The sequence below is a fragment of the Podarcis vaucheri genome, assembly GCF_965113315.1.
Source record: "Podarcis vaucheri genome assembly, chromosome: 7".
In the NCBI taxonomy this organism is placed as follows: Eukaryota; Metazoa; Chordata; class Lepidosauria; order Squamata; family Lacertidae; genus Podarcis; species Podarcis vaucheri.
This window is the reverse complement of record NC_138765.1, coordinates 30,037,517-30,052,645: the sequence shown is the minus strand read 5'-3', so window position 1 is coordinate 30,052,645 and position 15,129 is coordinate 30,037,517. Positions and strand designations below refer to the sequence as shown.

Genomic DNA, 15,129 nt, shown 5'->3' with positions numbered 1-15,129 from the left:
AACGCCAAGGTTGCAGGTTCGATTCCTGTATGGTACAGCTGCATATTCCTGCATTGCAGGGGGTGGACTAGAGTATCGTCAGTGTCCCTTCCAACTCTATGATTAACCTAGAGATATGTCTTGTGCACAAGACATCCCATGGTGTAGGGGGAGAGCTCTGGGTTTGGGAGAGGGGGTGAGGTTCTTGATGCTTTTCCAAGAGGCCGGCTGAATCTCCATTGTGCTATTAAGCCCAGCCAATCAATAAGTGTGAGAACTGGCTTGTTTAATGGATTTGCCTGCTCTGAACATGCAGTAGATTAAAGCTAAAGCTGCGTGAGAAAACAAAAGCGCACAGGAGGAACCAGTTGCAGACAGCCATCTAGAGGGAAATGGGCTTCTGAAAAGCTGATCAGCTCATTAGCGCACAGCCAAGGCAGCCTGGGCCCTTCAATAGGGCACTGCCTGTCCCTGTTTGTTATGGACACATCATTAACATGCCAGGTTCTTCGGCTGCACCAGTATGATATTGTTGTTTATTAAATGTATATTCTGTCCTATACCTGCAGGTCTCAGGGTGGTTAACAGGATAACAGTTGTGATTATGTGACTGGAACCAACTTTTTTGGCTAGTTAAAAGCGCCTGGGGCAGACTTCATAATCAATCCTAGTTATTGCTAACCCCTGTTTGTTGCTTAACCCTGGGCTGGAATGCAGGGGAAGCTGCCTCAACCATGGTTTGTTCAGTGTAGGTATAATATTTAAAACAGAGAACAGTGCAACCCATAGTTTGCAAACTCAGTTTTAAACTCTGGTTTCACTTTCTAGTTTGTAAACCAGTCCTCCATCAGTTAAGTGATGGGATTTACCACAACTATAGAAGATTAAAAGAAACTATGATTAAGTATTGTGTCTGCATAGGACCACTTTAGCTAGATTTTATAAAATATGAGGGACATAGGCAGCCAGAAACACCTCCTGTAAAAACCGTCCACATTGAAAGAGTGGGACTCACACACCTGCCTGAATTTCTCACTGCCAAACAGCTATTAAATTTTGAATTATCAGGAATATTTATTGAGGTGAAATGCCAACACCCTTGGCCGTTGCTCTTTGTGTACCATAGAACCAGTTATTGGCAGCCTTCAAGCCAGATCCGGCTGCTGTTTGGCCCACCAGACGCCATTGGCTTGGCTTTTCCAACTACCTGAGACAAGAGATGTCCCAGCCAGCCAAAGGTCTGTGGGCTAAGGGAAAACAGGAAGGAATGCATGGGTAGTTGCTAGGCCACAGGCTGCAGTTGCTCGGCTACAGATTTGATTTTTCCTTATCAGGAAACTTATAGGAAGCTGCATCTATTTCTTCATTCTTTCTTGCTTGGGACAGGCCTTCAGTTGTCAGCCTGGTGCCTTTGGCCCCTGGTGAATCCGAAGCAACGGTAGGAAAGTGAATGGGTGAGATTTTCTAGCAAGCAGTGTCAATTGTAGCCACATGTCCCAGGACATGGACTTCCAGGACAGTATTCCTCAGAATGCCTGATACTGGGGACAGACAAGAGGGAATGTTCTTGTACTCTTGAATCTGCCAGAGGCATTTGGATGATTACTGTTAGAAGCAGCAAGCTGGGGAGATGACTTTGACCTTATCTGGCAACACTAGGTTTATATTCTTTAGGGGTAACCCACTGCAAGGCCTGAGACACAAGAAGGGGAGCCCTTTCCCAAGCATGAGTGCCCTTGTGGAAGGAGGTTGACATAACACTCACCAAATCGCATCACTTCCTTAGTAAATGTACCAATCTGTACTAGTGGTCTGACTGAATATAAGGTAGCTTCCTATGTGGAGCAGCAGACCCATAGAACAATTCCCGCCCCACTGACTCCCCTCCTCAGCAGTAATTAAAGGTGAGGGAAAGCTTCTATTGCTTCCCCACAAGCCTAATTAGTGTTGAGTGTGCGAGTCACAGCTGGGAAGAGTTAATGCATGTCTGAAAATTAGAATTCTACCCAATGTATTCATATCCTGCACCTGTTCCTTCTTGAAACTCCTGTGGAGTTGTAGGCCAGTCTCCCATCAAAGGACTGATCAGGCCCCAGCCCACATAGGAAGCTTCATGACATGCCTTCAGACTTTTCAGAGCATGCCCTGATACCTTATCTTGTGTTCCTATAGGAAGGTCTTCTCTTGAAGACCACAGATTTGGGAATGAAGGACAGTGTTTGCTTTCCCAAAGGACAACAAGGCATGCACAGAACTGATTGAAACTGGTGCTGCATGGCAGTTTGGTTGGTTAGGTAGTTTGTTTATGGGTTGTTGTTGTTTTAAAAACCCCACCTGTGAATTGGAAAAAAGAAAGGAGCTTATCTCTTCTGCTTTCTTTTTTGCTTGTAGGTGATGAACATCCGCAAAGTCCTGAACAGAATTGAGAAGCCACAGGGACTTTACCCTAATTTCCTCAGTCCAGTAACCGGGAACTGGGTGCAGCGTGAGTATTTCAAGAGTCCCTCGGCTGAGCCAGAGAAATGCTTGCTGATGTGTGGCAGACTTTCTAGGGCCTCTCACTAGGGCAAGAGCATCAAGCCAAGGAAACATTAGCCGCCAAATTAAAATCCTCACTGATGCTAATCAAGGAGCTCATTATGCAGGGTGCTTCAGTCAAAGCAATTCTCCTGAACAGATGCAAGAGAGTCATCACTCACGCCCAGAGCCCTGATCCCTGCCAAGTATCTCTTAACATCCAAGACCACACAGGGCGAACTAGACTAAGAGGCGGGATGGGCAGCCTTGGACAAGTGACCTCCACAACGCACCAACCGTATTAACCCTTGGGATGTTCCTCTTCTCTTTCTTCAGTAGCCACCTGCTGCAGTTGCAAGCATAGGCTGAAAGACTCCTATCAAACAGGGATGGGAAATCTCTGGCCGTCCACGTGACGGTGGACTCCAAATCCTATTGGCGTGGCCAGAAGTCAGGGGATTATGGGAGTTGTAGGTCACCAGTACCTCAAGGACCACAGTTCTCTCAGACCTGCTATAAAGAGAGTTGAAGGGATTCAGGATTCTAGGACTCTGTTCTCCCCTGTGATTGTCAGAGGCCAAAAGCACTTCCCTAAGCTAAAACATTGCAAGGGGCAGGAAGGACCAGACCGGGGGAGGGGGGGTACTAATATGAGGGGCAGGTTAGAGGTTTATAAAGTATATATGCTGTGGATAATTCCTTGCCCCTTTCTTACAATAAGAGAACTCTGGGGCATCAAATAAAATTGATAAGCAGTAGATTTAGGATAAAGTATGAGGAGGTCCCTGATGGATCAGACCAAAGACTCATCTAGTCCAGCATCGTGTTTTGCACTGTGGTCAAACAGGGAAGGTCACAAGTAGCACATGTGTCACTAGTCCTTCTGTTGCTGTCTGAGCTACCAGAAAAAAGCCCACCTATTTTAAGAATGGAAAGGACACTGATAACAGTGCCAGGCTTGACTGTGCTTGAAACCAATGAAAAACTGTAGAGAATCTTCAGAACGGGATTTTGGTATTTCCAGTAAGCATGAAAACATGCAAGAAGCCACCACATACTACCCTGCATTTCAAGTGGAAACCATTAATACTCATTGATGGAGAGGCTCGCCATACATGTATTCACATCTAGGAATATATATATATAGCAGTGGGAATAAATTCTGTTCTTCTTTTTTTTAAAAAAAAGGGTGATTTGCACATCCTTGACTGCCCTGAAGAATCTATGCGCTGAGATGTAAAAATAAAATCCTCCCTAGTGTACTCTAAAGTTATAAATCTGTCCAACGGTTTTCCAGGCAGATTTCCCTCAGGCTAGCAGGTTGCAGAGCTGCTTAGTCTGAGCAGGTAGCCTTGGAAAAGCTGTGCGATTCAGTATTCTGCACACATTTCCACACCTGGCATCGTGGTTCTCTGCTCAGTCCACCTCCCCTCTTTGTCAATCTGCTACGGCTATAGAAACCTCCACAGGACTCTAATATGTCACTCCAGGCAGAGAATCACAACTACAAAATCTAGACGGCCTCGCCAGCTGCCAGGAGGTTCTGAACTTGCTGTTCTGTCAATTGATGGGCTTTTCTGCTGTGATGCTTGCAGCCATGGCATGTTCCTCATCCCCTGCGGTTTGTGCCCCTCCTATAAGGAGAACAGAATGTCTGGTGGAAGTACATAGCAACAGGCAGGGCTTGAGTGTATGCTGTCTTTTGGAGGGAATGGTATGGCGTGCAAAATTCAGCTTCCTGGGTATCTGGGGTTTTTTATTGATTTTAATTTTTAAAGCAAGATTCTAGTCCTTAGGTTTGTAGGCTTATGTTTGAAAGTGAAATTCTAAGGAGCCGGAGAAGTTGCAGAATTTTCCAGAAGTCATTGGGAGGGAAGTGTTTGCACCATGTGTAATTCCCCTGCTATGAGACAGTTAATACTTTGGGTATTTCCAAATGAGATTTGGGTGTGTGGGTGTGTGGCATTGGTGCTGCTTATGCAGCCATGTTTTTCGCAGCATGAACATGTTTACGTCGGCATCAAAATGCCACCCTGTGTTTTTATTAATCTGGTTTTCCCCTCTAATGTGGAAAATCCAATAACTAAAGAATAACCCAAGCCAATACAACCAGGGATTTTTTGAAAATAAAAACCAGTGCATTTTTCTTGAATGAAATACTTCCCCTTCCAGTTGTTTTGAAACTACAGCCTGGGAAAATAAGGAGGAAAGAAGCAAGAAGGAAGGAACTCTGATAGGGTGGGTGACTGGGGTAGGTTCAGGAGGTGTCAGGAGCTACATATGTTGAGGATGGGAGAAGAAGGGTGCTTTCCTGTAGCTCGGATCATCCTCTGGGACCAGCAAAAGGAAAACACTGTTTTAAAATGAACACTATGGAATTCGCTCCTATCAAAAGCAGCAATGGCCATCAACTTGGAAGTCTTGAAAAGAGTATTAGGCAAATTCATGGAGGATAAAGCTACCAGTGGCTACTAGCCATGATGGCTTTGTATTACCTCCACTGTTTGTATATTTATTTCATACTAAAGGAAAGAAACCTCAAAGCAGCTGGAGGCGCAGTATGCCTCTGGATATCACTTGCTGGGAATCACAAGTGGGCAGAGGGCTGTTGTGCTCAGGTTCTGCTGCTTCTCTCACAGGCATCTGGTTGGCCACTGTGAGAACAGGATGTTGGACGAGGTGGGCCTTTGGCCTGATCCATTGGGACTCTGATATTCTTACATTGGAAGAGGCATTCTACACACACATAGAGGGCATGTCTTCAAAGAGCATATGCTGCAAGGAAGCATGCTGTCTTCAGAGTGACTGTTTACACCCCTGTGCAGATTTAATCAAACAATCATATTCAAGTTAATCTATTAACCAATCAAGTTTTCTTTCATTGGATGGCAGCCCTAATCACAAGGCAATGCTTTATTCTTCTTGCTGCTGCAGATCATGTTTCCATCGGCGGCCTTGGGGACAGTTTTTATGAGTATCTGATCAAATCTTGGCTGATGTCGGACAAGAAGGATGCCGAAGCCAAAACCATGTATGACAATGCGCTAGAGGTAATCTCAATTCCTTTTGCAGCTGAGAAAATGTCACAGCAAATTGGAAGGCAGCAGTGTGTAGGTCACAAGCTGCCTCAAAGAACTTTAAACACTGCGATGCTTAGAGTCAAATCTCACCTCTGCTGTGGAGTCACTGGGCAGCCTTAGGCCAGCTGGCCATTTGTCTTTCATCCTCTGGATGAAGCCAAGGCATGTTTTGGGAACTTTGGGGTGTGGAGGGCACTTTCAAACATCACTTCGTCTGTCCCAGGGTGGGCTCCGATTTTAAAAAAGAAAAATATTGCAGCTTTTCTGAATGGTTCAGTTTGAACCAGGGAAAATCCAGCTGCAGAAGTTGCCTTTTGGCTAGCACCAGTGACATCACCAACATAGCTCAGTGCATTCCTGGAGCAGGTCTGCAACTATTTTAAAATTGTTTTTTGTTTTTGTTCTGTTTCGACAATATGAAGATGAATGTATAAAGAAACAAATACGTGCAGTTTAAAAAGAAAAACTGGCACACTTAGGTTAAAGCAAGGAAAAATGTACAGCTGATTCAGTGCATGGGCTGTTGAAACGTACATTTGCAGTGCAAGCTGCGATGCTGGACTTTCACTGTAGGGTGAATAACCGGCTGTGTTTGGCCTTAAATTCTTATCTCTGTCTCCATTCACAGTTTTCATCCTCTCTATCAAATGGAATTTTTATATGATTTGCCCCACAAGGTGGTTAATGATAACAAGGAAATATATGGACTGAAAAGAAAGCAAAAGTGCTGTAAACATAATAAGTCTGATCCACCCCCCGTATGATTTTGTACCGCAAGTTTCTTTGTTTGTTGTTGTTTAAAGGTGATTAATACATTTATTAATAGGATTATTGATGTTTGATAGGGTTGTATGTAGGATTGTATCCAACTAAGTCCTGCTTTAATGAGCAGACCCATTAAAATTAGCAGACCTAAGTTAGCCACGTGCATTGATTTAAATGTATCTACTCTGACTAACACTGGATACAACCGCATATATTTAGTATATAAATAACAGTGGCTGTTCAGGAGGATGCATGTTTGTCAGCCCTTTGTTTCCTTGGGAATAACACCCATTTATTTTCTTCTCTTCTTAATGCTGTTAAATTTAGGCCATAGAAAAACACCTGGTGAAGAAATCAGCCGGTGGGCTGACATACATTGCAGAGTGGCGAGGTGGCGCCTTGGACCACAAAATGGGCCATTTGGCTTGCTTCTCCGGAGGGATGATAGCGCTTGGAGCAGAGCATGCCGGGGAGGAACAGAAACAGCACTACATGGACCTGGCTGCAGAAATTACGAACACCTGTCATGAGTCTTACGTCCGCTCAGGTAGAAGCTGAGCCTGCAGTAAAGATCAGTGCAAAGCCTGCCCCAACCACTCCCACCCCCTAGTTAAAGGTGGAGGAATAATAACTCAGTGAGAGAGCATCTGTTTTGCAAGCAGAAGGTCCCAGATTCAGTCCCAGCATCTCCAGTTAGGGCTGGGAAGAGCTCTTGCCTGAAACCCTGGAGAGCTGCTGCCCTCCAGAGTAGACAATAGTGAGCTAGATGGAGCAATGGTCTGACTCAGTATGAGGCAGCTTTTTGTGGTCCTGACACAGCAGGGAGGCCTATGCATAGGGCTGTGTGCATTTGAGACCTCTCCATTATGACTGTCCAGAATCTGCTAAGAAAAGATGCATACTGTAGTTCCACTGGGGCTATGGATCGGGATTAACCCCATATCCCGTAGACTCTGAGAGCACACCCAGCCTGTTCAGCTTTTAACTATCAGGGCTTCTTACAGCTCCGAAAAAAATTGTTTCTGATTCTTAGTCGCTGCAGATGTATATTTTAGGAGCTTCTCCCAACTTCAGCTTCCTAGGTGTGATAAGCATAAAAGTTCTAATCGTCTCTGAATGTCTAATGTATCCTTTGCCAGAAACCAAGCTGGGCCCAGAAGCATTCCGCTTTGATTTTGGCACCGAAGCAATGGCCACCCGACTCAGCGATCGCTATTACATTCTGCGCCCTGAAGTTGTTGAAAGTTACATGTACATGTGGAGGCTGACGCACAATCCCAAGTACAGGCAGTGGGGCTGGGAAGCTGTACAGGTATTTCCTCCCAAACCGTCATTGCTAACCACCATTCCCTTGCCTTAGGACAGGGGTTGCTTGAAAAAAAAGAAAAAGGGGCTTTCGTTTCTGGCTCCTAAAGACCAGCCAGTTTGGGCAACTGCAAAAAGGTAGAGAGGGTGTCTGTGTGTGTGTGTGTGTGTGTGTGTGTGTGTGTGTGTGTGTGAAGAAGAAACACCCTTGGGGTGGGTAGAGCCCAGCAGCCTGGTGCGCATGCAAATTCCTCCCTCCCTGGTCATTAGATTAATTATATGATGAGCAGTGAGGAGGTGATTATCTACTCCCTCTGCTGCTCTGCACGTATCAGTTGAGGGGTGGCTATCTGTGTGCAAGTTTGTCTGTTAGATGTTGGATGTTGGATGCTCTCCTCCTGGAAGATTGGCCAAGGGCAAATGCGGACCCCTAGTGAAAAGAGGTGAGCCACCCGTGGCTTAAGAATACATCTGAAGTGGAAATTGTGGTTCAGTTTCTCTCTGTCTTCCCAGGTAAGAAAGAGAGCCAACTGCAGGCCTCTCTTTCACAGCTGAGTCAGGTGTGAAGATCCTTTCTGTACCTTGGCCCTTCAATGCTGGAAGCAGCTCAGCTCAGCCACCATGCTTCCACAATATTATTTAGCATAGCCGTAAAAATACATGTGTTGGGATGGGGAGAAATTCAATTCAGTTCTCATTTAAAGGTGAAGTTACCTAATTCTCACTTTCCGAAGCAATATGCAAACTGCAACTCCAGCAACTCTTTTGAAATTCATGCTTCTCTGAGTTTTGCAATGCAGTGCCCCAGCCAAGTAATGGGCAAAAATATATATGTATATATTGGTGTATGGTGTGCATAAAGATGTATATATTAGTAACAGAGATATTTAAAGGACCCACCTTACTTTTGGGATTGTAAGTTGTTTTGAACTGTTTTTAATGTTTTCTTTTAGTGTTGAGACCCCTGGGAGGGCAGGTAATAAATAACAATTATAATTGTTACTAGGAAAATTGCTCTGCAAAATTGAGTACAAAATGTGTAAATTAGGAGAAATTCGTACTAAAGTGCTGATTAATTTTCATTGGAACTTTTTTCCTTAAAAGAGAAACTGCTGTGTAAATGTGGAGAACTGAGCTTAAGATTGGAAAATTGAGAAACAGAGAGAAACTGAAATTGACAGATTTCACGTAGGCTTTTTAACAGTAGTGGCAGAAGGGGCCAGGCTGCAGGATATATAATGGCAGAGATCCAAACAGCTCTATTTATTTTTTGTTTGTTTGTGTGCTCACTTATCAAGTTAGTGCAAAAGGCAAATGAAACATTTTAAATAGTTTTTAAAAATGTTACTGCACTTGCATGCTAAATAAAAGAAAAATAAGGGAATGATGCCAACCTGTGCTGTTGAGAGAAAACGAGAGACCACACTGCATGGGATATAAAGGGACAATCTGGCAGTTAGTGAAGATGGGTCTTCACTGTCTGTGTTGCCAGCCTGTCTTGCTGACCACTTGTCCTCCACCAAGTGAATCAAGTTGCGCTTTGCCACTCCACGCTGGCCAATGTGAGGGCGGGGGAGGGGGAAAACAATACATAGCCAGACCTCTTAAGAAAGATGGGAGGATAAGAAGGTTTATGGCAGCAGCACTGTCTTGACTCCCTGTAACAACTGAGTGAACAAATCACGTCAGTTGCAGAGAAAACAGCTAGTGTACTACTATGGGAAGCCAATCTGAGGTCAGTTCCAAGACACAGCCCAAGCAAGACAGCAGAGGAATAGGGGATAGCCGGCAGCAGAATAGGCAGGAACAGCTCATCCAGGTGAGACACTGGGAGCTTCATTGTACCTAGTCAGCTGCCAGGACAATGAAGCTTGCATTCTGCAAACCCAGGTGTGGGCTTCTGCTTCCCACTGAACTTATTTGGATTATTTATGTACCAACCTTTGCCCAGACCACAGGGCAGTTTACAGCAAAAACAAATAGATAGCAGCTGATAAAATCCAGAAAACTAACACAAGCCATTAAAAGCAAAACAATCACCAAAACCAATTTCTAAGAGCATCAGCAGCCAGGTTTCTCCTCATCCAAATGCCTGTTGAAAAAGATCCATCTTGACCAACCATCCCTCTCACTTGGAGGTAAACTTTGTAATCCCAGTATCAGGTATTTTGAGATAAAAGTACATGAGGATTCACTCTCTTACAGGGGTATTTTTAAAAATTCCTCAGTTTGTTTAGAGCCATGTTGTTCAGCACATGCATGACCCCGGTATTCTAGTTGTTGGAAAAGTCTGAAACCTGGGCTCTTCTTACATTTCTCTCCTAAAACAGGGATCTCCAGGTGTACACCTGGTTAAACTGGTAGCTAGGGAGCTGACATTTGGTTGCACACAGAATCGAAGCCACCCTGATAATACCAGTAAAGTCTGAATGGAGGGGGAAGCATTTGTCAATCCCTCCTGCAAACATGGAAGACTCACCATACCAGCAAATGGTTAGGGTACTTCCAGGCTTCCTGGAAATTGAAATTTTAGCAAACTCACAGTTCATAGACACTGATTATAGTGTGGACATTCTAAACCTGAGTAGCCTTTAAGTCACTGCACATTTTCTTGCCACAAAGGGTTGTGGTGTTTCTGAAAAACAAATTTGGTGCACAAATTTGGTGCTAGGCACAGAGCATGCCTAGCACATGTGAGGCGTATTGGGTTATGAGTTCTGTTTCCTCAACACATCTGTTATGCGTGTAGTGCAGGGAGAACTTGAAGTGGCTAAAGTCCAGGATGCTTAAAAAATTATAATCTATGCCAAGGCTGACCACCACACGCATGACATGTAGTAATCAAGAAGGAGCTGCCTCTGAGAATCTGTAGTGTCCCTACCGCCACCGCCACCATTGGGCAACCCCAGTTAGACACATCTAGGATTGGGAGGGAGGGGGCATCTGTAGCCCAAGGAGCACAAAGTGCCTGGCACGTCTGATCTCCGCATCACTTTAGCAATGGAGCATTTCTGGCTCACCAGATTGCAATTATTAATTTGGCATTATGTGGGGGGTGGATGGTCAGGTGATGGAATTCCAAATTCCATACTTGGAGCCAAATGTGAAGTGAATCAGATTAAGGTGCATATTTCAGTTATTAAGTTTTGCTTTTGTTCCTTATTGCTGAGTTGGGTGTTCTTGTTGCTCCAGCTAACTCACTAATCTGTGCTGGAGTGTCAGGGCTTGGCAGGGAGTCCACACCTATTGGTTCCTTTAAAAAAAAATATTATTAAGTTTTCCATTTTGTAATATTAATTACATCCTTTTAAAATTCTTAGATTTTTGCTCATACGAGCTATCGACTTCCCTCCACCCCACCTCATGGTTTTCCTAATTCCAATTTTACATCCTCACATTTGTACCTTTTCCAGTTTACTTTCCCCTCCTATATTTTATCTCATATTTTAAGTAAATGTAAGATGGTAATAAGAATTAACATTAAAAGCCTTCTTACTGCAACCCTGCTAGTGTTGGTAAATGTTTACAATTGTCCTTCAAATATTGTACAAATTTACTCCAGTCTTTTTTGAAAGCTTGATCTCGCTGGTTTCGGATATTCCCAGTCAGCCTAGCCAATTCCGCATACTCACATCATCTTCATCTGCCATTTCTCAGTTGTTGGTATTTCTTGTTGCTTCCATTTTTGGGCTAATAGAATTCTTTCAGCCGTTGCTGCGTACATAAACAATTTTTGATCTATCTTAGGAATCTCTTCTACTATACCCAACAAAAACGCTTCTGGTTTTTTTAACAAAGGTATTTTTGTACATTTTCTTTAACTCATTGTATATCATATCCCAGTAAACCTTCACCTTACTGTATGTGGTAGAAATTCCCCTAATTTTCTTTACGTTTCCAACAATCTTTTTTTCTTGTTGTGCCTCTTGGTTCCAACCAAGCAGGAGCACAAGGAACCCCTGTGACTCCTCTGCGCCATGCTTAGGGCTGTCTGTCCCCCACTCCACCATCCCTAGTGGCGCCCCTAGAGTCTGCAGCCTGTGTCAACCACTTCCCTTTGCCTTTTCATGGAGCCACCTCTGACAGGATGGGACATTTGAACACCGCCTCCTAATGTGCTGGCAGTTGTGTTTGGCGGGTGGCCTTCTGTCAATTGTACAGTATTTCAAGGAAGGACTTCTTCAGGGGCCGGTACTTGAGGGCTCTTACGGGAGACTGAGTGTAACAGAAAGTGCTAACCATCAGAGGCGAGCCTATTTTCTTGGACCCTTGGGGAATCATTAAAAGCTCTTCAATGGGAGCTCAGCCTCTATAAAAACACAAATCCAACTCATAAACCTGCATGGGTAAAACACAACTGATTATGATTAATGAGCTACTTGTTTGCTGTGCTGCTATTACTGGAAGAGATTGACTGTTTCTCTCTCTCTCTCCCCCCACTCCCACTCCCACCCCGCAACCAGGCACTTGAGAAATATTGCAGAGTAGAAGCTGGTTTCTCCGGGATCCGCGATGTTTATACCACCAACCCGAGTCACGACAACATGCAGCAGAGCTTTTTCCTAGCAGAGACGTTAAAGTAAGTCCTAAACATTTTCAGCGCATCTTCCACAGAAAGCTGTGTAGGGTGGAGAATGTCTTTCATGGGGGAGGGGGTCATCAGCAGTGGCTGCATCTTAAATAAAGCAGGAATCTGCCAGTTGCCCTTGGCCATTTCCTCTCTGATCCGTTGGAGTGACTTGGAATGTACTTTGGAATATTTAAGATGAGGCTTTGCTGACTTGCTTTCCTTATGTGCCCTGTTGAACTAGCTTTGTGTGTGGACTTGACACCTGTAAGTGCCATGCATGTCTTTGGAAACTCACCAGAAGGCTGGTTCCTATGTACATATTCATCACTTGGAATCTGTATGGACAAAATATAAGAAGAGAGTTCAAAGTGCACCCCCCGCCCCCACTGTGATTGACATCTTGATTTGGTGGCATGCCTGCCAACTGAGCCCTGCTAGATGTTCTCCCCATGCCCGTTGCTCACCTGCCTCATTGTTGGTTGCACCTCTTTCCCCTTTCGGGAGAGGAAGCATCCCATAGCTGGTTGCCTGAGAATGGAGGAGGCTGCCCTTTTTCCATCTCAGGCTCCTAGCTGCAGGGTGATTTCTTTCCTTGCTCACTCACAGTTTGTCCCATCTTCCACTACTGCTGCTACCATGACTGCCTGTTGAAAAGAAAACACTGAATGCCTGTGATGGAAGTGACACAATCACCAGCCATCTTAGGGTCCCTGCAGGCTTGTGTTTTATTACAGCTGTATTCTGCAGCATGCTTTTGACACAGTAATAGTGCATTAGCAATGGATTCCTTCTGTTTTAGTTGGTTCTGCAATGCTCCCCATTGCTGCGTTCTGCAGAGGGCATTGGACATGCTCTCTGGGTCAGGGGTGTTAGGAAACTTGTCTGCTGTCAACTGCACTTTTTGCTGGGCAACTTTGGATAAGCTTCCAAGAAACCCTTAGCTTTCCTGGCACTCTAATGCAGGCTTAAGGGGCTGGGACCTTCCAGTTGTTGCTAGACTACAATTCCATCATCCCTAGCTGGGGCTGATGAGAGTGGGAGTCCAGCAATATCCGGAAGGCTTCTGCTTTCCTCACTAACCACTGATTCTCCACTGATAGGAGCACCCCATCTGCACATGCATTCTTTTGACTTGTCTCCTTCCTCCAGGTACCTCTATCTTCTGTTCTGTGAAGATGATGTGCTGTCTCTTGAGGACTGGGTGTTCAACACCGAAGCCCACCCATTGCCCGTGAACCGCACAGACCTTATCCTGAAGACAAGCGTGCAATAGGGGCGCTTGCTCCCTCGCGGCTTCTGCAGTGGGATGTGGAGGGTTACTTGCTTCCCCACCCCTCTTTCTCCTTTCCAGTAAAGGAATGTGCGTGTTCCCAGAAAGGTATTTTGGGGGCATTCGTCCAATTCAGGACAGTGTTATATCGGGGAGCATAAAAAACTGTGAAACAAGCACCTTTGTGGGGTTTTTTTTCCTCTATGAGGGAACTTACACTAAACCTGATAATGAGGATGTTGAATATGGGCCATAATGCACACAAAACCGTGGACGTTCCTTTCTACGGAGAATTTCTACGGAATCCACTGACTTTGTTTTCACATGGCCAAAGGAGTTTGCCATAAAACAGACGCTGGTTTGTGCCACTCTTCTTGTCTCCCTCCCACACCCTTCCACATGCTCCTCTTTAGATACCGTTGATTTTTATCATCTTTCTAATTTTCACCCCCCCAAAAAAAGACTTGCATCCTAAGTGGAATCAATGCCATCAATGATAAGAAGATGTCTGCAAAAGTCTGAATCCCAGGCATCATTTCTCTCTCCCTCCCTCTCTCTTTTCTGTGCTCTTTAAAATGTTTACTGAATATTGCATCATGTGTAATTCTTTTTTTGCTTTCTAAGGTTTGAAATTTGTTCTGTTTCCCCCCCCCCACTTTGTTTTTGTTTTCATCTGGAGCTTAAATATTACAAGGCACTTGTAAGGATTTCATTTCTGTAATACTCAGAGATGTGGAATAGAATAAAAATTCCTGTCCGATAAGGAGTGTGACTGGATTGCTCGTGTATTGGCACAGAAGGTTAAGAGGAAGAGGGAAGGGACTGATGACCATGTGAAGATCTCAGTAGATCCTCTAAGGAAGCTTCCAAATTATTTATTTCACAGGAGGAATTCAAGCTCACAGTTTAAGTGTTATGTTGCCCTACTTGCAACTTTAAAAACGGACTTCTTGCAGTTGGGAAAGTGATGGGAATGCACTGAAAAAGCGTGAGATGAACAAATGATTAGCAGGAAGATGTAGAGATGCAAACAAATCAAGGTTACTGCTCATTGCCATATAACTGCCCTGCAAACAAATCAGAACAAATCCTCAGTAAAGACTGGACATGTTCTAACCACTGTGTAAGCTTTGTGCAAGCAAATCAGGATATATGCTCAATAAACAGGTCTCTGAAGGAGCCCCAATGTATTTTCTACATGAGCAGCTGGAAGGAGAATGTCCCTCTTCTGCTCTGGAACAGCAGGTTGCGAAGGCACTTGGTGCAGTAAGAATGGCGGGAGGAGATTGGGCACATTCCATTGAGCAAGTGTGGGCAGAGATGGCAGACTGTTAATTTACTTGTGTATCAACTTCTGGACCACCCATTGAGCCTGTGCAGTTTGCAAAATACAGAAATGTATTATAGTAAAAAAGCAATCTCAATGCAAAGTACATCAAGACTCGGAACCCAGCACAAAAGAAAACTCGGCTGCATAAAAACAGACTAGCATAAAATCATTGTGTTTAAATAATAATAATAATAAACAGCTGACAAACCAGCAAAACGGAAAAACAAATTGGTTGCAACGCAAAGCAGGAGAGGCAACACTTTCTCTTCTTTTCTTTCTGCATGAGTCTGTTAACCCAGATTGAACTACCTGC

General features: G+C 44.4%; 1 protein-coding gene across 1 annotated transcript in view; it reads left to right on the top strand.

The window, feature by feature from the left end:
- The window catches only part of MAN1C1 (mannosidase alpha class 1C member 1), a 129,375-nt gene extending 115,126 nt beyond the window's left edge, over positions 1-14,249 (top strand). Inside the window, exons 7-12 of the mRNA XM_082231641.1 lie at positions 2,371-2,464; positions 5,431-5,546; positions 6,669-6,888; positions 7,481-7,653; positions 12,110-12,225; positions 13,366-14,249. Coding sequence (XP_082087767.1) covers positions 2,371-2,464; positions 5,431-5,546; positions 6,669-6,888; positions 7,481-7,653; positions 12,110-12,225; positions 13,366-13,489 — 843 coding nt within the window. The 3' untranslated portion in view covers positions 13,490-14,249. The remainder of the gene's footprint in view (positions 1-2,370; positions 2,465-5,430; positions 5,547-6,668; positions 6,889-7,480; positions 7,654-12,109; positions 12,226-13,365) is intronic.
- The last annotated feature ends 880 nt before the right edge of the window (positions 14,250-15,129 follow it).